Consider the following 24,722-nt stretch of genomic DNA (forward strand, 5'->3'; position numbering starts at 1 on the left):
TGGATGAATGTTCCCATCCATCTCTTGGGAAGAAAGTACATAAAATATATCATGAACATCTGATTATTCCTTTACAACTGCCTACAGTTTGAGGTTAGCTAGAGGTAAACTGACTAGTTAGCATTCACAAAAGATGATGCACATCTTTTGTTTGCACTCAAAACAGAAGACATTTATTGCTCTATATTTGTAATGTAGGACACTCACATGTCTTGGACTACAATGTACTGGTGTGGCACCAGGCCATCAATCCCATTGTGCCTCCCCTCCCACCAGTCTTCAGATGCCCGCTGATACAGCAGCAGGGAGGCGCCCTTCTTGAAAGACAACTCTCGAGAAGAGCGCCCGACGTAGTCAAACTTGGCAATGGCTTCAATAGGCTCACCCTCTGTCAACAGAAAGAGGATTAGTCAGGTCAAGTACATGTCAGATATAGCAAAGTCATCATGTACAGATGGTTGTTATTTCATGTGCAGACATTTCTAATGACTGATTAAAGTGCTGTAGACTTAGGAAATAAAAATGTAATTTTGGAAACAAATGCACTTACAAATACAGGCTGGCTACAATTCAAGGGAGTCTAACACCGACATGTTTGTACACGTGAATATGCAGTTGGTGCAAGTGCACATGGAGTGCAAGTAAGCTATGCCAGCTGATTCCCCCCCTCCTCCAGTTCCAGTCAATAGTAACCCAGCTTTACAACACCAGGCCAGAGCCACTATGGGCCCCGAGGAGCTTTAGCAGGACATGTATAGAAGCTTTTGAAAGGAGATCTATACGACTCAGGGGCATGTGAGTCACGGTATGGATCATCAGACTGGGGTGATTACTACTCAATAATTGTACAAATAGAGCTCTGGATCACTGACAACAGAATGTGAAACATACCATGAAAAGTAAAATACTAGCCAGTGGTCGACTGAACAATTATTATTACAGTTTATTTTAATTTACTTGTACACATTTAAATATTTGTGTTCCCCGAATACAATCTGAAGAAAACAACATCTAGAGTTGACTTTACTTTTCAAAAAAGGCACATGTCTCCAAGCCAATATGTATGCACTACAGCAACACGAGTCTAAAAATAGCTTCTTTATTCCTCCCTCGCTCCTACCTCTGCTTTCCTCCCAGCTCACTTTCTCACTTCAAGTCAGACAGGGGGTCCCTGGACAGACGTAACACGGGCTCTATATATACACGCTGGTAGGAAGGCAACAGAGTAAATGTCTGAAACCTGTCTCAGCTGTGACAACTCATCGTGATATACTGCATCTTTCTCAGGAGTGGGAGATTAATTTCAAGATGAGAATCCCGTGTGCTAAAGAAAATATAGGCTTGATTCTGGAAAGACTTGTGGGCTCTGCATTTCTTCCAGTGTCCTATTTTATCTCATGTATTCTCATTCAGTTTCATCCCACCTTTAACTTGCTACTGTCTTTGCTTCACTGGGTTGTCAGTTTTTGACGTGGCTCCAATGAAACGTGACAAGCAGGAATTTACAGTTTGAATTAATTGGACTGCACTACAGTGGACGAGGCTGTTAATAAAGCAGACGGCACAGTCGTCGGTGCAGGGGAATTCTCTTCCTTCCTCTACTTTCTTCATCCCTTTCATTCACGTCAACAAGCTGATCCTGCGATCTGTAAATGTGTATCCAAGGCACACGCGTGTGAGCGCTGCAGGGACGTGACTGCAGCTGGAAGCAGCAGGCTACAAACTCAAAATCTCAGTGCGGGTAACGGATTCCCTTTGTCATGTTGTGCAATTATAAATGAGAATTTTTCAGAACCACCTGAACTCAGTTGCACACATACATATACACACCCTCCCACACTGAGACTGGAGCTAAAGAAATGCTGAAGCATGAGAGTTGGAGGCATGTGGTCCAAGAGATAGAAACTGTCAGATGTCTTGCACACGCCAGTGGAGCGCGGCTGGTGTGGATGTTGCTTACACCAATGTTCCCACAGAGAAATGGGGCAGCAGAAGCCTGGTTTGATATGGTTTTAGGATCAATGGCACAAAAGGAGGCTTCTTTTCCCCCAGTACACATCATAATAATAACGATGTTAATAATCGCATGTTCTTGTTGTTACAAAACAAACAGCAGACGCTGCAGCGAACTTGGGGGAAAAAAAAGAAAAGAAACATGGCTCTTTATAGGAAAACTGATTACCCTCTCTGCAAAGTAAAACAATACATTCCCCTTTAACATGTACAATCCAATATCTACAATACAGCTGGCAGGTTCACTTGACATCAAGGGCATCCTGGTATATTCCTGTAACTGCCATAATCAATGAGTCACTTAGTTCATTTCTGACCTTGTGGGAAATTTACCAGCAGACACAACATTAATGTTGCCACTCTAAAAACAGTTAAGCTCCTCGCGTGACAACCATCATCTCAAATGTCACAATGCCCCAGTTTGTGCCTCCCATATGTTAACATTATTGCTGCTTCAAATAACCGTGTCCTATAGGAGAAAAACTTTAATAATTTAAGATTGATTTCAAAGCTGTCTTTGCTTAGCAGGTTAATAAAAAGCACAAAACTGTTGCAGAGATCGAGAGGAATGTGATTAGTTTTACACATACAGCACAAAAGGCTTCAGCAATCTCTTGTTTCTTTATATTTTGCTTCCAGAGAGCAACACATTATTGTCACTTTTTAAAGTGGTCTTGAGTGGTTCTCCAGGGATGAACCAGTGTTGTGTCTACACATAACTGATAACTTGGGAAAGAACCAATTTTAAATGGTATCTTTAGGCACTGTGTTACTAGTAAAACACAATTCGTTCCCTGGCTCGGAATACTACTTTTGCATCAACAAGGCGAGTTCCAAGAAGCCGTTAGCTGAAACTTGGCATTATCTCAGCATGGTGTGCAGTGTGTCCTTAAAATGTGTGAGGAAAGTGGTGGATAAAAACAGAAGTGGCAGGCCTAAAAATAAACCAGCTACAGTAGATGAACAGTATCTGAAAGTCACGTCCTGAAGAAACGGAACTGCACCTTCAGTTAATTCCTCTACTGTTCTCTGAAAATTCATCGGCTGTATAGAAGCCATTCTTAAGGAAGGAAAACTGAGAGAAAAGGGTGAGGTAGGCCAAATTAGACAAGAACTAGCCTGATAACCAGTGTCAACTGGTTTGATGGGGTGACAAATGTGACATTTTTGGTTCAAATCATCGTGAGTATGTACAGAGGAGGTCAGGAATGAGGTACAACAGTGAGCCAGCATCACAAAACATGGTTCTGTCATGGTTTGAGGCTGGATTCATGGCATTATGAACGCAGAAAAGAACCATTCGATTTTGCTCCACTGTGTAATACCGTGTGGAAAGCTTTCAATTGGCAGAAACTTCATTTCTCAGCATGGCAGTGATATCAAACACACTGCCAATGTAGTAAAAGCATACCTGGATAGAAAAAGACAGTGAAACATTGGGCATTGAAGGCCTCTGCAGAGACCTGGTCTCAACTATAATGAAGCAATGTGGGATCATCTTGACAGCCATAGCCAGTATCCCTGAAGACTAAAGAAAAAAAATTAAATACAGCTTGCCTAAAATGGTTCAAGCTGTGTTCAATAAAAGTCCTCATGCCAAACACTGACCTTCAAGCTTCATTTTCTACGTTATATACTATATTTCCATTCATGGTTGTAGATGTTTCAATAAACTGTTGCATTTATTTGTCATTTTCCCAGCAAAACGTGAATGAAATTAAGTGTGTCTCATGACTTTTGCGCAGTACTGCTTTTTAATCATGAACAAAATGTATCAGGAGCATAAAAACCTCACAATGCTGCTAAAATAAAAGTGACTACCCAGTGTCTTCTTAAAAAGAATAAGAATTTGTGCATCAAATTTAACAGGATGAGTGAAAATCTAGACCTTTTGTTGACATGAAAGAAATGGGATGACTAATATAGGATTCATCCTCTGTGCAAAACCTCAAGGCAAAAGAGATACTTTAGTGAGGGCCAACGTGGTAAACAGGTGGACAACCGGACCCTCTTTTGGAGATACACTTCTGTTTATTAAAACCAAGAAGCTGCTATCTTATATTTAAAAACAAAGGTAAGCATAGGAACCCAACTATTCTGGTACATCTTGGGGAGCTTTTCATGAAATAACCATCTGGGCAATCCTGGCAAAGGCTGACATTATGTCTTTCAGAAGACTGTTTGCCTCCGAAAAAATACATGAAATACATAAACTGTGGCTATACTTTCTGACTGGTCACAACTACAATATGACAAAAGTTAGATCTTGATCATCAGTTATCCACACACTTCATTTTTTCCCACAAATGTTATCAGGACAGCACATTGCATTAAGACTCTGTATGTAATCAGCTTGAAATGCATCTGCTCTAACGAGTCAAGGATATTTCTCGGCCCGTTTGCACACGAGGTGACTTTTACTCCTCTCTCGCCACCTAACTTGCATTCACTTGCTTTAAAGGCCAACACAATTTTACACATTTGGATCCTTGATAAGAAAGGAGAGAAAAATGACAACTATTTAAGTCTGGAGAAAACAAGCGATCGTAACAGATAAACAAAGCGCTGTACATAAATATTAAAATAAACAATAAAATCAATAAACAAGCTCTAAAAGATCAAATTGTAAAAAAATATAAAATATGAAGAGATCAAACTAAACAGGAAACAAGCTCTGTTTTTGTGTCTGAAATCCAACTGAGGTCATAGGGATTTAAAAATAACTGATGACAATAACTTGACCACAGTTCAAGACTCTACAGGGAGGAACTCAGTCAGTGAGGACATCCTCCCAGTCTGCTTAGAGAAGCTTTTGGAACAAAACCATGGCAGCAAGGGCTTTCTGGAAAACATAATCTTCTTGTAATTACTCAAAGTTGATAGCTGCCATCTGTGTTTTACAGTAGGAATAAGTTTCCTCGTCTAATCAGATATTTCCTTTGGTTATACTTAACAGTAAGATGAGGGTCTTTATTTGGAAACAGTGATTAAAAGCTAATGTCACGAGAAGAGATCAACTATGGTATTCAAAGTCTCTCTGTGGAGGCTGATGTCAACAGGGAGCCCCAAAACATGTAGCTTGGTGATGATGTGGAAGGATTTGGGTGATTGCTTTCAACGGAAAAAGTTTAGGAAAGTGTGTTACTAAGGTAAGACAATAAAATTAGGTTCAACAGTAGTTCAAGTGTTTTTTGCCCCGTTCTGTCTACATCTGGTCAGTTTTCTGTCAAAGTTATCTCTCACTTTTTAATGAGCTTAAAGTTTTATTGTCCTTTTCTGCTTTTTACTGTACGTTAAACAGCAAAGTCATACCACGTCTGATCTTTTGGTCTCAACTAACTCACTAAATATTTGATTTGGACATGACGAACTGGTATCCATTTCATGGAAACAAAGGACCACATGTCTGATCACACAACAGCGTCTGGCTGAAGTACTTAATGTCCTCCAGTGTCAACAACAGCCCAGCGTTTTTTCTTTTCCCTTCTCCTTCGTGTCTATATATTTCTCTGGGACATATGGAAATGTAATTAAATGTAGACTTTATTATTTTTGAACCACGGATAAAATGTGACACTTTTGAAACACGCTTCATAAATCTGCCATTCTTTCATAAATTACTTTTGCGCTGATTTTTCACAAAGGGAGTTAAAAATGTAATCCAAGGTTGGGACCTTTAAGAACCAAGTTTTCATTCCCAGGAGGCCCAAAGGGTGCAGACCACCAAGGAATTTGTAAACTGAGGGGGTGTGGAGCTGTCCAAAGCCCCAAGGAAAGTAGAACCATTAGAATATGAATGGCTGTCTGTCACTCTGAGCCCGGTTCCCTGGCTCTTCAAGGTTAATGCATTTATCGGGCTGAAAGGCAGGATTAGCCACCCTGAGCTGCAGAGAGACAAGTTTAACCCTCCGCACACCAAAGACCGGGTTGGGTTTAATTTAACCGTGCATATGAACAATAGTTACAATAATTAGTTTTAGTTCTATATTCAGTGATTGCAACTCCTTAAAACACAATTTGATTGGACTCTAGAAGGACACAAAGGTATGTAAGAGCAAGCTTAAACATTTGTATGACTATTTACTGCTGTGCAGTCACTCACCGTCCTCGCTGGTGTGTGTCTCTGTTCCTCCCTCATTGTCTACCTCCTCCAGGGCTCCATGCTCGCTATAGGGGCTCTCACTGTTGGGGACAACATCCAAATTACCAGGGTCACAGCCACAACAGGGCTCAAGGGCCAAGGTACATTTCAACAACAGACACACAAAATTTTAATGATAAAATGTCATTCAAGACTAGATGAAAAGCAGGAAGGTTTTTACAATTAATAAGATATAGAGGACGTTCAACCAGCAGTCATTATCAAGATTTTCCCATTGTGTGGTTAGGAAGTCTTTCGAAATGATCTTCTGGAAATGAAGAACGAGAGCTGACAGGAACGCCACACATGACTGCAGATTACCCCGCCAGGAAATGAACGTCTGCATCCAAGCTAACATGTCAGTAGCAACCTCCTCTTTAGGGAGAGGAGGAGGCAACGAATGGGAAAAAAAAAGTCCCAGGGGTTATGCCTCACTCGGGGAGACACAGCCACGCTGAGACAGGTGATTTACTCTGGCCAGAGATAAATCGCTGTCAGGCTGCGGTGATGTGGGGGCAGCACAGAGAAGGAGAAACAGAGGTAGATAAAGACGGGAAGAAACAAGTGATAAGCCTCGTATACAGATGTGGGGCTGGTTTTTGTCTTGCTAGACTGCAGTTTGCTGTGCATTTCAACTAATCACTCCCTTCCTGCCAGGTGACCCCCTTTTTAAAATGATTGTTTCAGCCTGTCTCTCAAACAAAGCAGGCCTGCATCTAAATACAGTCCTGAAACATGAGCTACCTCGTCATCTTCTTAAGCTGCACGTGTTGAACTGGTATGTGTTGTCGCTCACATCGACTCCCCAGTGTGAACATCTCTGGATGTTTGGGTCCAGTAAATGCAGAACTTCACCTGATTGGTGTATAGCACTGTCGACATATGTTCTTATTTCTTACCAGTAGTCCCCGCCCGCCATGCACTTCTCATAGATGGGCCCATCCAGTTCTTTGACATCAGGAAAGATGGTCTCATGGTGGATGATGATGGTCTTGATGATCTCGTTGACGTGGGCCTGGCATGAGACCTGGTCCTGGCTGTCTGGTGTGGGCATGAGTGTTGGGCCAAAACATATGGCCAGGTTGTACGGGTCCATCATGTTCTCATCACTGTACTGGGACAGACTGAAGAGAGGGACGGAGGTAAGAAGGAGAGTGAAGAAACAAAATATAAAGGAGTTTAAGGTTGGAATATTTTAGTATAAAGTATTTCGGACAAATCATTGAGCAAGGGCAATCATGATATTTAGGATGTTTTTTTTGTTAAACTCACTGGTTGAGGAAGGCAAAGAGGTAGCGCATCACAATGAGGACTGATCTGGGAATGGTCAGGAGGATCTTACGGATGTACAGCGCTCTCTCATACAGGTTTTCTATTCCTATTTTAAAATAAAAATGGAGGATCAAAAAGAGTATGTTGTTAGCAAAATAAAATGTTATAAACCAAAAAAATAAAAGCATATTTAACAAGTTTTTCTCTGGTTCAGTCCATGGAGTAGATACCTGGGGCTTACACTTGTGTAATCTATCGACGATATCCACATACTCTCAAGTCTAAAGATATAAATTCGACCAAATACTTTTTAGAAACATTAAATATTTGAACGGGTACAGAAGTTTAATTGTATAGTCCTCGTGGCCACAGGTGATATGTTGACTCTGGTAATTACCCTCACCACAACTTTGGTTTATCACCCGATTCTCTCATAAAATAAGAGGAAGAAGAAGTGAAAGTAGGCACTCTGTCACATGCACATTTTGCTTACTTTTGAAAAAAAGAGCAGCTTTCTTCATCAAAGTCTTTATTATCATTTTCACAGAGGAAAAATATTGTGCTTTACTGGAGAATGTCGACCTTTCTGTCCTTCGTTACTATTATGTTTGTCCCAGTGTGGCACCTGAAGCAGGCTGTTTTACCCAGCTAAGCTGGGGCTGTGCTGCTAAAAATAGCCATGTCACCCTCCAGCCACTGTGTGCCATCTGGGATTTGGGCTTCTGGGATACTTGTGATGTATTTCATTTTTCATGAATACCTAACTAGGATTCTGTGAGGCTCTCAAGCACTTCAGAAGCTGCTATTTAAAGATCTATTCGAATGCAGACTTATACATCACATGTGTGCAAGCACATCCTCGCGAAGCATTCTTACCGCAAATTCCGAAAAGAAAGATATGACAAGCCGCAGTGCACCGCTGCGGTGAAAATGAAACAGTCAACTGAGAGCAGTTAAATGATCTCGTAGCTGGTCTGAGCTGCTCCATATGGGAATAAGGTTTATATATGGAGCCTGCTGGGCGCTCAGCCCACACTGCAATCACTGGCATGCAGAGCTGGGAAATGTAAACAGGGAATCCCCATCACTCATCCAGCACAAATGTGTAAACGACAGTAGACCCAAGAAACTCAAGAGGACACACTTCACACACTTGCGAGTACACAAAGAACACACACAAATACACGGGGCACACACGCACTCACGCAGAGTCGCACGAGGCATCAGGGCGCACACGATGTCCATGTGACTCTGTGTATATTCAATTGTTCTTTAACAGAGCTGATGTGATGTAATGCAGTGTCATTAAAGATCTGAATAGGCCATACAAAGAGCTGACTGAACTGTGAATCGATTCAGACAAATTCACAATGTGACCATTCTTGTGAGGACTCCACTGCAGATTCAGCCCAGGGCTGCGAACATTTAACATTCCACCAAAACTCTATGGTCAGCTTTGTGCCGCTCACAACAGATCCGATCCGGCTCAGAGCTCAACCAAACACAGCAGAGCAGGACCCACAAAACGCAAGTCATTGTTCAGACTTCAGAATGACAAAGGGTTCAAGCAAGACTACAAGGAATATCCCAAAATGTTCAAACTTTCATTATCGAATATATACAACCATCGCCCCCCCAAGGCTACAGTGTAAAGACAGAGGATGTGAGAGCTAATTTTAGGTCTTTAGTTAATTAGCCACAAGACAATAAAATCACCAGGATCTAAATCCATCTAAATTAGACAAATATGCTCTTCACTGTAATGCAAAGTATTTAAAATAAGTAAGTAAATAAATAAAACTTGTTACAATCAACAACAAGAAAGAAAAAAAAGCGACTGACTGATAATACACAAAAATATGTTCTTACTGATGCACGAGAGCAGCTCATTGAACCTCTCTTTGGGGAAAAGTGGGTTCTCCAGACCCCGGAAGTACAGTTTGAGAACACCAGCCACCGAATTGATGTCATGGTTATTCTCATCGTCTGCCAGAGGGTCATTTCCTAAAATAAAGAGAAGCGAGCAGGTCAAGTTGGATTTATTTTATTGAATCATTTTAGGTGACATATACCTAATTAAAATTAAAATTGCAAACAAATATAGAAGAGATCAAGCTGTTGACGAGCATCTTTTATAGTGGTAACAGAACCCTGGTACCTCTCTCAAATGAGTTCTTGATGTCATTGACTTCCAGCTGAGATCCAGATACACGAAATATTCCTTGGTGCTGGAGGCCTGTACAGGGAAAAACAAAACAAAGAAAGGGGATAAGGAAGCAAAGAAAAGCAGAAGACCAACTCATGAGCTTAAATCCACCTGTGGTCATACAAATGAGAAAAAAAAATAGCCCAAAACGACACATAATGATAATAATTACTAAGCAATATTGCAAAAGGTACTGTAACTAGCCTGCAACATTTTTTTTAATTTATCTCTGAGTGTCATCAGTTGGCTGCCAGATAAGATGCAGAGGATGTTATCTACAGTCACACCTTCCAATGCTTAACATTAAGATTCTTTCAGAGTCTTTATAAATCTGCTTTAGTAAGTAATATTTAAACTCATCAGTCATACAAGTGGGAGGTTTCTGTCTCACAATATGTATGGGAATTTCAGTAGAAGAGACTGCAAAAAGATAAACAGGACGGAATATGCATATTTCCATGGAATAAACTGAAACTCGAACATCTGCATCTGTGAAAGTGTTACTTTCTCCCACACTAGATAAACCTAAGAAGGTTGGTTTATAAGAAGACTTCAAAGAAGGTATAAATACAGCAACTAATGTAACACAATAACAGCTGACAGTATACCACTCACCATACAAATTTATGTAGCGAATACAACTTTCAACCACACGAGGAATAGCTTGTCCAGAGTCCTTTGAAGAAAAGTCAGATAATGAGTAAATCATCATTTTGTTACATGTATAAGAGCCTAACCAACACTAAATTTCTTGCAGTGATTCATTACAAAAAAAAAAAATTACTGGTTTATAATGTCCTTGTTTTTCTTCATTAACACATAAAATGAAAATTGTGTAAAAAATATGTAATAAACAGGGTTATATCACATTTTGAGGAGATAATTTAGCCAAAATCTAATCAATTAAAACAAGTGTCTCACTTTTGTGTTTTCTTTATGCATATCTGGTGCATGCAGACTGCTGACCGGTTCAATGTATTGATTGCGGCCCAATAGGAGCCAGTCAACACCATGTTAAAAGAATATAATCATGCACACCCAGTGTAAGTGAAGCTGGTAAGTTTAAATACAAAGTGTGTGTGATCTTATTAAGACAGACTGACTTGACCTCACAGCTATTCCTTTGCTCATGCTCAGTCTCCCATAATAACTCAGTGTCATGGATGTCGTAGATTATCACAAAGTATACAAAAATCACTAACCAACTGGAATAGCAACACCGCAGGCCAATTGAAATGTGCTTAAACAAGGCTTATGTCTTTTTTTTATGCAAACAATCAAGAGCTGTGCTTAAATTAACAAGAGCTTATCCAAAAGGGCACAGACTCGATATGAAGTTCGGGCCTAAAATGGCAAGATAAGAGCACTTAGATGTGCACTCAACTCTCCTTCTGCCTGTGTGCTGGCTCCTCTTGTAAATCACTGCTGGACGGGGACTCGGTACATGCTTTTAATGATACAGTGGATCTGTTTACAGCCCTCAGGGGTATACAATGAGCCCAAACACAACAGCCATACTAAAATCGACTAGCTATGGTTGGAGCGCAGCAGTGAGGGTTGAGGCACAAGTCTGGGTGCTGCTAGATTATGTAATGCCTTTGGATATGAGAGACTGATTTTGATCTATAAGGAATAGACATTTGCACAGACAACTGAAACTACAGCTGTAACCTTCAACTCAGTCTGTCCAAGTCGCAGGTAAATAATTTGTTAGTACAGAATAGATACAGGAAATGAGAAAAGGTAAGCAGCACGGGCCCCCCCAACATGCCTCAGAGTTTCTACCTGATGTCGAGTGTGTGAGTTCCGTCGTCCACGGCTAAAGAGAAATGTTGCAAGAGTCGGAGATGATCAGAGATGGAAAAAGGGGGAAAAAAAAGCAAGATTCAGATTAGCACCTCAGCAGCTTCCCACCAAAGCTTTTACTAAGAGAGCGTTACATTCCACTCTGTGCTGGCATCAAACCCATAACAAAACAGCAGGAACTGGACAGGATCAGGCAGGACTCGACACGGCCACCGGCGAGAGGCAGTGAAGAGGCCGGAGGAGGGGGGCAGCACACCTTATCAGTTTGGCATCCACTCCCTGACTGCCATCTATCCTGCTGTTTTCACTGGCCTCTGCTCTTACTCTGGAAGCGGAGGAGAGAATATCTCCTGCCAGAGCAGCTCAGTGATGCCAGGTCAGCAGTGAGTCAGGGGAGCCAATGGAGGCAAACATTTATCCTTCCAACTGCTGTTCCCTTCCTCCTGCTGCCCTCCAAATCTATCAATGCCACCACCCCACACATCTGAGAAGCAGACCGCCAGAGCTCGCTGACTCATGAGGAAGGTTTCCAGAATCCATCTTAGCACAAATGTTCATGTTTTGTTGTTGGTAAATGATGATCAAAGCTAAGACGCTTACGGGGGAACCCACCAAAATGACCAGAAAGCCAGAGGGAAATAGAAAACGGATAGGAGAAGGTGAAAAGTCAAGCGGGAGACTGGCAATCAGTACCTTGATAAATGACTCCAAATTGCCATTAAATAACCTAACATTAAAAACAGAGCGGGGTCTAGCCCGCCGGGTGCCAGTGAGGGTTCTGTACGGCCCATTGGGATGTCTAGAACACAAAGAATGAATCAGAAAAGGCAAACAATGCATTTTGTGGTTTCCCTCTTTGCACGTACCCTCCCATCACCTTTATGTCCTTTCAAAACCTGAACTGAAGAGGAGGATGACTAATCTTCAAAACCTTTCAACTCCAGATGATGTCTGGACGGATGAATAAGGCTATTTTGTCAAACACAGCTGAAACCCATGAAATAACATTTTCTTTATAGCCTTTTTTTTTTAATCCTCCACAAACAGGCCAGAGAAATGCCAGACCCACTGGGAGCTTTGTATGTGTCAGCATGCACCTCGTGACAGAGCCTGCAGGTGACAGTCCCTTTTAGTTAGTGTGTGTGTGATGCAATGCTGTTCTTGAGATCTGGAGGACTGAGGTGAAATGAATCCATGACTTGGGTTCCCTTTGCTGTTCAGTCATAGTGTTAAAAACCTTTTTGGTGAAAAGGCCTGAAGATGTTAAAAACAGTGACAAAACCCATCAAACTCTGCAGAGCACATGAGGACACATCTGTCTTACGTCGTTTGACCAAAATCAAATTTTGACGATAAGCTAGAAGATCAAAATTACTCATAATTAATATCATTATTAGTAATCAAAACACTTGCTCATTTTGCTCAACGGTACACATAAGAAATTCTTTAGTTTGAAACTGTGACCCTTCCTCTGGAAAAATATAAGGGTAAAGTAAATGTTCTTGCTTCAAGAGGCAAGTTCAAATTAAACGTCTATTCCTTGTTGAGTTACTAGTCACTAAATATGGTTCCTTTCATCAAATTAAGCATATTATCTGCTGATAACAGCCAGCCAACATCAGTCGAAAGCGACAAATCTCTTTAAATTGCTTAAACCGGCCCATGTCTACTACTGCAATACCCTTTCAACCTGTCTCCATCTCAGCCTTTCATTTTATTGTGTGTCCGACTTCATCAATGCCATCAGCTGTCACCGATTCCTGCTGGTCTCCCAGTATATGGTGTCCACCCATGTGCATCACAGGAAGAGAGGTCCTAGAACTTACCGATAGAAATATCATAATATATAAAACTAGTATAACAGGCAAAGTTATTTAACTACAGAAGTTGCTGTGAAAAGAAAAACCGTCCTGATGTTTCGGTTGCTGTTGAAAGGGAAGTGAATATGCACAGGTGCTGATGTGTCTACTTTACCTTGTGGTCATGTATTCAGCTCGGTGGCCTGAGATATGAGAAAAGAGACAAGATGTGACAAGAAGTTAGTTGGGTGGACATGCCAAGACTCATCACTGCAGTCCCTGCAGTGAATTGTGCATATGGCTAACAAAGCATTTACCATCTGCTCACAACCACTGGCCTTTTGAGCAATCCAACAGAAACCCATACACACTGTTTTTCCACATACTATTATAACCTGTGCCGAGACAGTTACATCAAAATATAGTTCCAACATCTAACAGGACACAGATGGGTGCATGCACACGCACACAATGCACAGAGCTAAGTTTAAAACAAGTAAAAGAAGATGAAGCAAAAATAACTACCAAATGGTTTCGCATAACAGGAAGACACTCAAATTTTTGGGTGACTCAAACTGTACTTCATGCAGACACCAAAATGACTAAGTAGCATGTGGGAGAAACAGGAGGGTTTTTTCTTCCTCTTAACTTAAGGCTCCATTAATCATTCAGTGTCGAATTTGAAGGAGACCACCGGGACTGCCTGTTAGAACAACGAACTGACAAATACAAGCTGAGCCCTTTAGGAGATCCTACCAGTGTAGAACAAGGGGGGCCTGTTCTTATACAGGGCAGGCCATTAGGTTTCGAGCAAATCAATCATAAGATGAATAATACAAGTTCATAATTCCCCCTCGGCTCTGACTTGCCTGCTTTAAAACCAGATTACAATCTAAGAGCTTTGACTGGTGACAAAAGCAAACAAACAATGGGAAGTTTGCCGTAGAATAGACTGAATTTGCTCAAGGTGGACTGCCCAATATAATGGAATTCAGTAAAGTACACAATTATTTGTTACAATAGATGTTTGGATATTGACTGGGGCTAATAAGTCATTTTGGCTGGTTGAACATTTCCCATTTCAAGGTATGAATTAAGCGCAAGTACAATACAGTGTAGAGTCTAAGGGTAAATACGGGGTCGTGAACGTACCTTCACCAAGTGCCCTCTTCAGCAAGTCGTGCTTGGCCTGCAGTTTGGAGATGAGATTGCTGCCTTCCAAAAACTCACGGAATTTCTGTGGAGAATTTAGAGTAATTACACAGCAGCCCTGAGCACCGGCGAGAGCACCCACTCTTAAGACGGCAGTCTATGATGAAGCAGCCAAGGGCAAAAGGACGTGTTAAGTGCCCCTTTTAGAAGCCCTTATCAGAGCATGTCCATCCCTGGACTGCAGCTGGCTTTACAGAATGGAAATATCCTGGGACAGTTACTCCTCTGCCAGCTGATCAAAGATTTCATAGGAATGATGTGCATAAGTTAAACATCACCTACAACCCAAATATCAAGGATACTCAGATATACATAAAAGCTTTGACTACATGTTCTAAGATTGATTATATAGATTCTGGGGTTTATGATAAGACAGGATAAAATCTTTTGTCTCTCCTTTAGAAAAAAAAAAAGCAACAATAAAAAGTAAAGCTGCATTACAGAGAGAATGGATTTGATATTTATTTCTGTTTTCTACATTAAAAATACATTTTTAAAGTCATTACTTTCGCTAACTCGCAGCAGACCTCATCTCTGCACTCACCATGAAGTAGAACTGCTCCGTCTCTTGCTGGTTGGCTCTCCTCTTGGCGATGCTGGGCTTGCTGAGGTACGTCTCTGACACTGTGGACTTGACTGATTCGGTGGACCGGCTGTGGTGGAAGCACTCAGACACATCGTAGTCTTCAATGGTCACCATGTCCTGGATGGTGGTCAGGGTTGCCTCTGATGTCTTTTTGATCTGTGAAAAGTAGAGAAGGTGAGAAAAAGCTGCCTGCATAAAAGCCTGATGTCATCTCTTCAGTATCACTATGTTACCATCTCAGTATACACAGAAACTCACTTCATCACATTCCCTGAAAATCACTCTCTATCCCATGACACACTTTAAAATTCAGGTGGTTTCTGACGAGGTGAATGTTCCCTAAAATAAAAAAATCCATTCAAAGTGACTCATTTATCATGTTGTACACACTCACGGGGTGCAGAGGTGAACAGTGTCAGATGGAAATGCCAGATTGAGCTGTAGGCTTTTAAGATTCATTTTCATAACCACGTCTTCCCTGTCAACAGTTCTTCTCTCGGAGCTTATAAACACCAGGACTTGGCCAAGCATGCCCCACCACTTAGTGTGAAAGATGTTCGACCAGTGCTGCAAGAGCCGCAGGGCATAACTGTGCCCATAATATTATGACATAAGATGACACAATATGTGACATTCAAATGAGAAAGTAGATAAGTCCCATAAAAGTTAAAGACACGCACACACACATCCAGGGGTAAAAACTGGCCATTTTGGCACATGTTTAATCCCAAATGTAAATATATATATAGAAGGGATCAAGGCACTTGCAGTGTATGGACTAACAGAGCAAATATAAACAGGGAAAAAGTAAAGGAGGCAGACAGGGAGGCATAGTCAAGAGACTAAACTGAAGTGTGAACTGAAGTGTGTTAAGTGTGAACATGAATCACTGATGTGGAAAAGCCACAAAGCTGATGCAAACAACAACAACAAAAACACAAACAAAAACCCACCAGCAACCACTTCCCTGGAAAAATTCAGTGAAACCTTTATCGCAGCATTTCACGGAGACACTCACCATGTCAGTTCAATTATTGAGATTTTAAAAAGGCGGGGAACGAACAGGTCAATGGGACCCTGAAAGTAATGCAGCTGAAATTCCTCTTGATTATCCTTAATGATCAGAATGACCCCAACTCAAAAGGTAGTGACCCCATTTGTCAGTTATTTAGTGAGCGCAACCTCAGAGGTAATGAAAGAACAAGGCGAATTCCTCGTGTAACAATTATACACACTGAGACAACTGTGGATTGTGGCTTGTTTCTTTTAAACTGCCTGACCCGTGACTCATTTCACCTTCAAAGAAGAAGAAAAAAAAGAGTCGCCCTGAAAACCAAAGAAGACTTTTCAGCTTTCATGTGTTGCTGTGATGAATTACGGCGCTGACACACATGCTCGGGCACACAGAATGGATGTAGTTACAGAGTTATCCCACCTTTCATGAAGGAAAGGAAACACGCAGACACGCACGCACGGAACATGAAATGCTAGATTCACTAAAGTGAACCTTTCAAATGACTAAAAAGGCAAATTCACACAATGACAGGTAACTTCTAACATGCAGTCGTTGGTTACACTCTGAGTGTGTTTGAGTTCCCTCTCCCCGTGTTCCTGGCAGCCTCATTCAGAGTGGCACCATGGAGGCGAGAGGCCCAGCTGTCATCATGAAGACAAGAGCCATGCATGTGTGATAGAACTGCTCCTAGTGAAAAAGTTGTTGAGTTTATCCATTATTCAGCAGACGGATAGTTACCAGTGTTCGGTGCAGGGCTCAGTTACAGCAGAGCTCTTAGAGAGACTCGGTGGATATGTGTGTTAATCCGTAAATTATAAACCATAAATCAAGTGTTCTCTATAGTTTGATATGGACATTTCAAAAGTAAGCAAGTAGCCAACATTATCTAAACTGCACTTAACTTCAGCACTGTTAAAAGCAAAAAATAATTCCAGTCGCAAAAAAGTGGAATAAAGGTTTATTCTGCAGGGAAGCGCACCACTCCTAGTTAATCCTACATCCGTCATCAGAAGTCAGACTGTCCACAGCTTTCAACAGACCCTGCAGTACAGTAAGTGTGTAATTTGCTGATCTTCCGCTATGAGCACACACACAGGCTTTGATGTGCTTCCTTGATATTTATCTGGAGGAAAAACAAACACTCCCTGCAAAGATGATGCTGTTAGATTGCCAGGGTTTAGTGTGAAACATCTTGAGAATAACCATTAAGTGTGCTTGTGTATTTGCAGGAGAAGACGACAGAAATCAGAGGAGGAAAATTAGTCTGTGTGAGCACTGGGTCATGCAGAGGCAAATGAGATCTAAATGGGCAGATTATTAAGTCTGCAAAAAGACAAATCACCCCGACTGACTGATGAGGAGAAATGAAATTATGTCCTTAGAGAAATGACTTTTTTGATGAAAGAAATCCAGCAGGATTATGCTAAGCCCTACGCCTAAATAAAAGTGAAATCCAGCGTCCTTCTCCCTGTGTTGCATTCTATCCAGTGCCAATGCAGAGTGAATTATTCAGCAATGTTTTCTTTCACCACTTCACGGGAGCCAAAGAGGTTTGAGGAAGCAGCTGCACTTCTCTATGAAGCACTGCCCTGTAGTTTTTCCTGTCCAGATAAAGACAGACGCTCCTTCTCCCTTGTACGTTTAACAGTCAAGCTTGTAGGTCGCCACAGTGCTTAGAAAGTTCATTTTCCAAGGATGTATCTGGCACGTCATGCCCAGGAAGAGAGGCCATCTGGTGATCCTAACATGAGGCAGCGGCGCCCTCCAATTTTGACCCACCAGGACATCCGCTTCAGCGAGGCAGGAGGACAAGGGCATGAAGCAACCGGGGCTTTTCAACCACACACACAGTCACAAGTATATGCACAGTTGATTAAACACTATACGTACTGCAGACAAACTGTGATGACGCCAACAGGACTCAGACTTGTCTGGTTATACTGCATGAAACACCACAATCTGAGTCACAGTAAGTAAGCTGTGACTGAGGATCATTTTCACCATTGACTGACTGATATTTTCTTCTAATGATGTGGGGTATATGTGTATACACACACACACACATTCAATTATTAAAGTTTCATATTTAGCATATTCAAATAAGCCGCACATACTGTTATTCTGCACTCATAGTTCATTCCTGTAGACGTATAGTTTAGACGTCTGTTTAACTAAAGATTTGACAATCTGATCAAAGGGAATATAAAATCATGATGAATGCAGATGTGAGGCCTGCTCCTGTGTGCGTCTTTGTAAAAGGATAAAAGAAGAAAGTGCAGCGATGTGGAGGGAGAGAAGCAGAAAGGAGAAGCAGGTCAGACGTGATACAAAGTAACAGCCCGATGGAGGTGACTGCACTCTGAACCAACAAAAAGCCTTTCTTCTCCATTTTCAAGAAAACAAAATGTAAATTTACTCAAGCATGCTGCAGATGCATTAAAACAAAAGAGCCTGAGAAGCAAAGAAGCACCTACAATGTCAATGCAGCACAGGTGGGAGCAAAAAGACAGGCTTCACAGAGAGGATTTCAGAGACTACCTTCAGGGCATGAGCAAGAAGAAAAAACACAGTTTGTAACACAGCTCATCTATAACTACTTTTTATCTCACCTTGGATGACTTCTGGCTAAAGTTAACTTTGCTGAGTATCTTTAATTCACTGTCAGCACCGTGCATCCAACAAATCAACACATAACAAAGCTGCCAAATCTCAGGCAGACAACAAAACTGAGACATGTTTGACGCAACTAAATCCCCTGCAACACAAACACCCGGATTGCGATTTCCATTTTTCTTGCCCCCATTTTACCTCTTCATTTTCAATCTTCAGAGTAGCAATGCGAGACTGCAGCTGCTGGAACCTCAGTATAAGCTCCCCATTCACTGGTGGCTGCACTGAGATCTGACATACCTGGAAAAACAGACAAATCACAGCATCACTGACCAAGAACCTGAAATTTCAAGCTATCAGAGGAACAAGGTCACGTAAGCTCTAAATTTAAACAGGATGTAGGCATCCAAATTCTTTTTCCAATTGCAAGGCAAACCACAGTGACTTCTCCCAAATGAATGCAGACACCGACGCAAAAACAGCTAGTAAACAGACACGCTATCAGCAGAGTGCCAGCCAAACAGTAAAATCCCTAACACATGTTGAGCTTCATGACTTCAGGGGAAGTAATAACACATGATTTGTTAATTTCAGTACCCCATAAAACCTGATCCAGCAGCCCATACGCAATAAAAAGCTGCACTTAAGCCACTGAATATCTGACCTTGTTAAGGCTGAGATATTTTTATTTTTCAAAATTAAGCTCAAAGGTATTCGGTATATTTGCACCACTTATTAGATATAATCCAGCTGCACCACATACTTCGTCTCCCATGTGAGGCTGGAACTCAAATTTTGCTGGTGGACAGAAGGCCGTAGGGTACATCTCCATGAACCTCTGTCGGTCACTTCGTGGATCTAAACTGTCCACTGCATTTTCGATGATGTCAAGACCCTCGTGGCGTGACGTCTCCAAGTTGTATTCGGCAGACAGGTAAGTCCGCAGGGCACGATTCAGACTGGCATGGTAACCCAAATCACAGCACTGGATGGAAAAAAAGAAAGAAAAAAAGGCAGATTAGTAAATGGCTTTTATCAATTATGGCTGATTATTATGAAGTTTAGACTTTCAGCTTTAATTTAAGGGGGTTAAACAAAATCATTTAGTTATTATTATTCATCAACTTTACACTCAACCTTTGGCAAAAAAGTAACTGAATAATTCACCCAAAGATTATTGTTACTTAGCCACGTTGGTTATTTCTTCACATGTTAAGCAGATAAAGAGGCCTGCAGTTGATTCCAAGTGTGACAAATGCATTTCAAAGTGGTTTCTGTAAATCCAGACTGTGATGCAAAGGAGCACTCGATGAAAGTGAAAAGGCCACCCTTAGCGATAGTAGCAATAGCAAACCAATGACAAGTAGAGAAAGTAGTTTATTTGCACAGACCTGGTGTGTAATACCAACAAAGAGTGAATTTGTGTTACTAATATTTTGCTGTGCTTATTTTTATTTAGATGCTGTAAATTATAAACCATGAATGGAATAAAAAATTTTTTTTTTTAAATTCTCCTTGTTAAAAGTGAAGACCAACTCTCAATTTTATATGGAAAAATAAATGACCAATAACTGGCTACATTTTATGGTTAAAAAATAGACTAAATGACATCACCTTCTGAGCCAAAAGTATTGCCTCTGTGTTGCACGACTCGAGCGGTACCTCCGGGATCTGATTTGCCAAGGTCACTTCTAACAACAGCACCCACCGAGAGTTCCACGCAGAGAAACACAAAATGGCCTGAACAACTGTCAAACACGATGCTACAACCAGCCTGCTTGTTCACTTTGTTTTTCACTATAAAAAGTCTCTTCATCAATAAACAAATGCTTGTGAGCCTGCACACAAACTCACGCAGAGAGCATCTCTCACACAATCACGTACACACACACGCGTACACACACACACACACACACACACACACACACACCCTGGTGAGATGTGAAGGCTTCTGAGCAAAGCAGGGAGAGGGGTAATTTCAGCGCACAGCATGCTGCTGAATAGAGGTTGCATTTCTCTCTCTTCTCTCCTTCAGTCCTGTCTGGAATATAAAAACCCAAACACTTGCCAAAATCCCAGCCATCTCCTGTTTCCTTAGAAACGCGACAGAAAGTGGTGCAGTAAGTTTATCTGTCTCTCAAAAAAAAAAGAAAAAAGAAATGACCCAGGTAATAAAACTGTGAATAAGTCATATATATCTGTATTGTATAAAGCAAAACAAAGAAAAACAACATGATCAGCTTACGTAACAATCATCTTTAATATAAAAAAAGCCCCCTTTATTCAACCAATCTGAAACATGTGAAAAATAGCTGTTACATAATGTATAACTAAATATTATACATAGGATTTCAATAATGATAGAGTATGGTAGGAGGAAAGAATAGCTTTCGTCCCCAAAGTTAATAAAGCTGCTTTAATTTGGTCCTGCACTATAATTTCCATCCCACAGTCTAGTGTCCAGAACTCTTACATTAAGCACAGCTGCTAAAGTCATCAGTCTTTCTTCTGAAGGTCAGAGAAAAAGCCCCTGAGCAGTAATTGGTCTTCTGCATAAGAAGCTCAAACAAAGATGAGAAAATCTTTTTTGGGATTGGAGGGGGTGGGGGGCCAATGTCTATAAAGAAGGGTGAAGTAGTGAGTAAGGTTGGGTAATCATCTCCATAATCGAACTATCCTAAAGCAGCCTGGTATCATTAAATAACCTATCCACACCGTTACTGTGGTGGAGCACACTTATTATCAACTTAACAACAATAGTACTGATTTGGTGCTTATTCCTGGCATTGTTTTTCAGGACAAATAAAAGAATTGATGCACACACTGATTGTTTGGACAATAAATCAGTATGTTAAATACCATTTTGGCAGTTTAATCTGCATCAGCCAAAGAAAATTTCAGGAGGCCAAAAATGAATGCAGAGACATCTGCAGTGCAGGCACTCTGTTGAGTTCTGTTGTTGCGCAAGAATGCTTTTGATTAATTGTGAATAGACATTTAATTGCCAAATTTTCCATATAAAATTATTCTGGGAAAATACATTTCATCATCATCATATGTACCAACCAGTATCAGTGTCTCCTAAAATCTGCATTGGAAAGTAACAAAACAAAACAAAACAAAACATATTTTGGGCCACCTCTTAAAACGTGTGTGTTCTGATTATTAATATTTTCCTCAATCTCACTTGAGGCAAAAAAAGTGTTTGCAGAAGAAGAAGAAGCTGGCTCACAACACGACTGCCAAAATCCTGTGGTTTCATACTTACATCAATTAAGTCCGACAAGTCGTGGATGTAGTATTTGTAAACGGATGAGTTTGTGGCTTCCAGCGTCAGCAGGTACTCGTTCCGCGCTTTGATCGACTTCAGCTTGTTCTCGGAGTACTTGGCTTGACGCTGATGAGAGAATTAGAAGCAAGAATGAGAAACAGACAACAACAGAGCGAGCGAGACGGTGAATTTAATGAGTGAAGATTTGCCTTTTGACAAGTGATTATGCTTTCATGTCTCCGCACGCACTGCGAGTCACAGTGCTGGGACTAGATTACTGTCAAAACAAAACATTTTAGGCAACGTTAGAGGATAAATAAGTTACATTCTGGCATAAAAAGGAACAAGTATGGAAAAGTATGGAAAAAATAAACTAAAACCAGGCTGTGGCCTTGGTTTCAACTTGGACACCTCAGTGTGGGACAGAAGTTTTTAACTTGCACTTCCTCTTCAGCAGACAAGCATGAGGCTGTTAGTCAACATGCGCTGACCACTGCACTAGGCTCTGATTCACACACTCCAGATCACCCATATTTTAAGACTTCCCAAAAGCATTCCTGGAAAACTTGTGTTATAAAAAAATCAGTTGCCTGGACTCATTTGCCACAGAGATTTAACAGACAACAGGCCTGTTCTAAGAAAACAAAGCCTGGGTGAGCCTTTTCCTTAACTCCGATAACTTTTTCAATACTGAACAGTTATTTTTTTGTCTTTTATAGCGCAATTACTGGCTTTTACTGCCTTTAACACCTGGCATCTTACCTTCTCTTTCATCTTCTCAATTTTCTTCACAGAGCTGCGCCTCTGGTATTTTTCCTCCATTCGAATGCTGAAGACAGGATCACCCCTGCCAATCTGCTTTTCTTCTTGCTTCTCAGCCTCCTTCAGCTTGCTCTCAGCGCTGATGCTCTCCGAGTGGTACATGTGATACGTCTTCATCACCTGGACAGGAAGGAAAAGGCATTATTTTATTTCAAGACCAGAAAAAACAAGAAAGGCAACAGCCTGTGGGCCTTGGGTTAGTTTCTGTGGGGTCAAAGATCAGAATAACCCATCTTTGTAACCGTGACCTAACCCGCAAATAAGGCTTCCATCTTCGGACTCACTCATTTATCACCTATCGATTCAACTCACGTCAAAGCACTCATCGCTCACAGTTCTTCTTGTGCTAAACCACAAATCAAAGAGTCTTTTTTGTTTTTGAGGGACACTTAACAAAAAAGATGCACTTAGGAAGTTTTCAAGAGGACTATTTTTAGACTTTCAATTCAGCTTTTTACTTAGATGGTATTTGGCTCTGGCTTCATGTCCATTTGTCATGTAGCATAAACTTCAAAATAGTTTCTTTTTCTTAAAGCTATAATCACATTTAAGCTGAAGTCATCCCCAGTTTTGCCATTACACTGTAACAACGTAATACAGCAGAAGTTTATTACGCTGATAGTGACCTGCTGATTAGAGCTACTTCCTAAAGCCTGAATCATCCTCCTCGGAATAAGGAGTCGTGTGTTCCTCACAGTACTCCATGGATCCATTAGGCAGTGACTCAGCTGCAAGTAGCAGGTTAACTACAAAATACAAATAATGAACTCTCCAAACTTTACAAGAGAGCTGGGAGATGATAAAAGTCTTATTAACATAGATGATAAACAGACAGTGGACTCATAGGAAAATAATGATGACTCACTGGCATGGTAAGAGGAAAACTGAAACAAATTCATGATGTCATTGTGAAGTCTAAAAGCAGAATAGGCCACTCAACCCCACACATCCATGAAAATGAAGACATTAGGGAAGCATTTGGAGGAAGGAGAAACAAAACAGGTGAAAATGAAGAGGAGAGGAAATGAGATCTGAGCTGATGGTTCGTGGCGGTCGGCCAAAACTACTGAACTAAGTAGAAGGGCAAAAATTATATTCAAACGTCCAAGGCAGCAATACAGAGCATAGAGCGGTTTAACCTGGAATGAACCGACTCCTGCAAATTACAGCTCCACAACCTGTGTATGAAATACATTTGTCTGCACAAAACCTCAGCTTTAGTACAAATAGAGACTCACCCATTCAAAATCTAAACATCTTTCCCCCAATGTGAGTTATTTCTGTACGAGTGGAACAGCAGAGCAAAGCCTGGTTTGTCTGGAGCCCTTCGTCTTTGGTGGGGTTGGCTTAACTGGAACCAGTTTAGAGATGGGTGAGTGACCTTGGTCCGCGTACTCCTCACTTAATGGTCTGGAGTCTGCCACTGCTGTGTTTACTTTACCGCTTTTTTTAGAGGGACACATTTAGACGCGGACGAGACCTGTTATTTCAGTGGCGGTGGCCGACATTGGGACTGCGGCTGTCTGATGCAACAGCTACCCTGTGTGCGCGCGCGTGTGCTCACGTGTGTCCTCCCACTGGGGTTAAAGCAGGCCAAATCTACAGCGTGGACTGTGGTGAGAGTGACACACATTAAGCTCTAGAGTAACACGTTGTTGTGTTTGGAGGAGAAAGGGCTGGTCTGCCCCTTTACACACACGGGAAGTGTAACTAACTTCAGTCCTTCATGGTGAGTAACTGGAGACTCTATAAGCAAACTGAACTGCTCTTCAGTGAATGTTCTGGGAAGGCAGAACAACTGATTTGACTTGTTGCTACATCACCGTACATGCAAGGTGACAATACGTCAGGAAAAGCAACTAAAACCACAAAATCACACACATGAACAGTATTACTGAATTCCATTTCATAAGCTTTAAACCTTAGGTTTGTTATTATTTATGAAATGCTACTCACGCTATACATAGGC

At 41.2% G+C, this 24,722-nt stretch overlaps 1 protein-coding gene across 6 annotated transcripts in view; it reads right to left on the bottom strand.

The window, feature by feature from the left end:
* srgap1a (SLIT-ROBO Rho GTPase activating protein 1a) overlaps positions 1-24,722 on the bottom strand; it is a 78,688-nt gene that overhangs the window by 8,329 nt on the left and 45,637 nt on the right. For 3 of the 6 annotated variants that reach the window (XM_039614710.1, XM_039614709.1, XM_039614713.1), the window contains exons 5-19: positions 22,694-22,873; positions 21,929-22,057; positions 19,424-19,645; positions 18,859-18,960; positions 14,994-15,191; positions 14,390-14,474; positions 13,413-13,440; positions 12,132-12,237; positions 10,248-10,308; positions 9,585-9,662; positions 9,296-9,430; positions 7,427-7,532; positions 7,054-7,278; positions 6,116-6,195; positions 208-388 (exon numbers count right to left, since the gene is read on the bottom strand). In XM_039614710.1, the coding sequence (XP_039470644.1) occupies positions 208-388; positions 6,116-6,195; positions 7,054-7,278; positions 7,427-7,532; positions 9,296-9,430; positions 9,585-9,662; positions 10,248-10,308; positions 12,132-12,237; positions 13,413-13,440; positions 14,390-14,474; positions 14,994-15,191; positions 18,859-18,960; positions 19,424-19,645; positions 21,929-22,057; positions 22,694-22,873 (1,916 nt within the window). Of the gene's footprint in view, positions 1-207; positions 389-6,115; positions 6,196-7,053; positions 7,279-7,426; positions 7,533-9,295; positions 9,431-9,584; positions 9,663-10,247; positions 10,309-11,417; positions 12,238-13,412; positions 13,441-14,389; positions 14,475-14,993; positions 15,192-18,858; positions 18,961-19,423; positions 19,646-21,928; positions 22,058-22,693; positions 22,874-24,722 lie in introns of those variants that run through there. The other 3 variants (XM_039614712.1, XM_039614711.1, XR_005613752.1) reach the window with 2 other exon arrangements.

This window comes from Oreochromis aureus, linkage group 7, assembly GCF_013358895.1.
Source record: "Oreochromis aureus strain Israel breed Guangdong linkage group 7, ZZ_aureus, whole genome shotgun sequence".
Classification (NCBI taxonomy): Eukaryota; Metazoa; Chordata; class Actinopteri; order Cichliformes; family Cichlidae; genus Oreochromis; species Oreochromis aureus.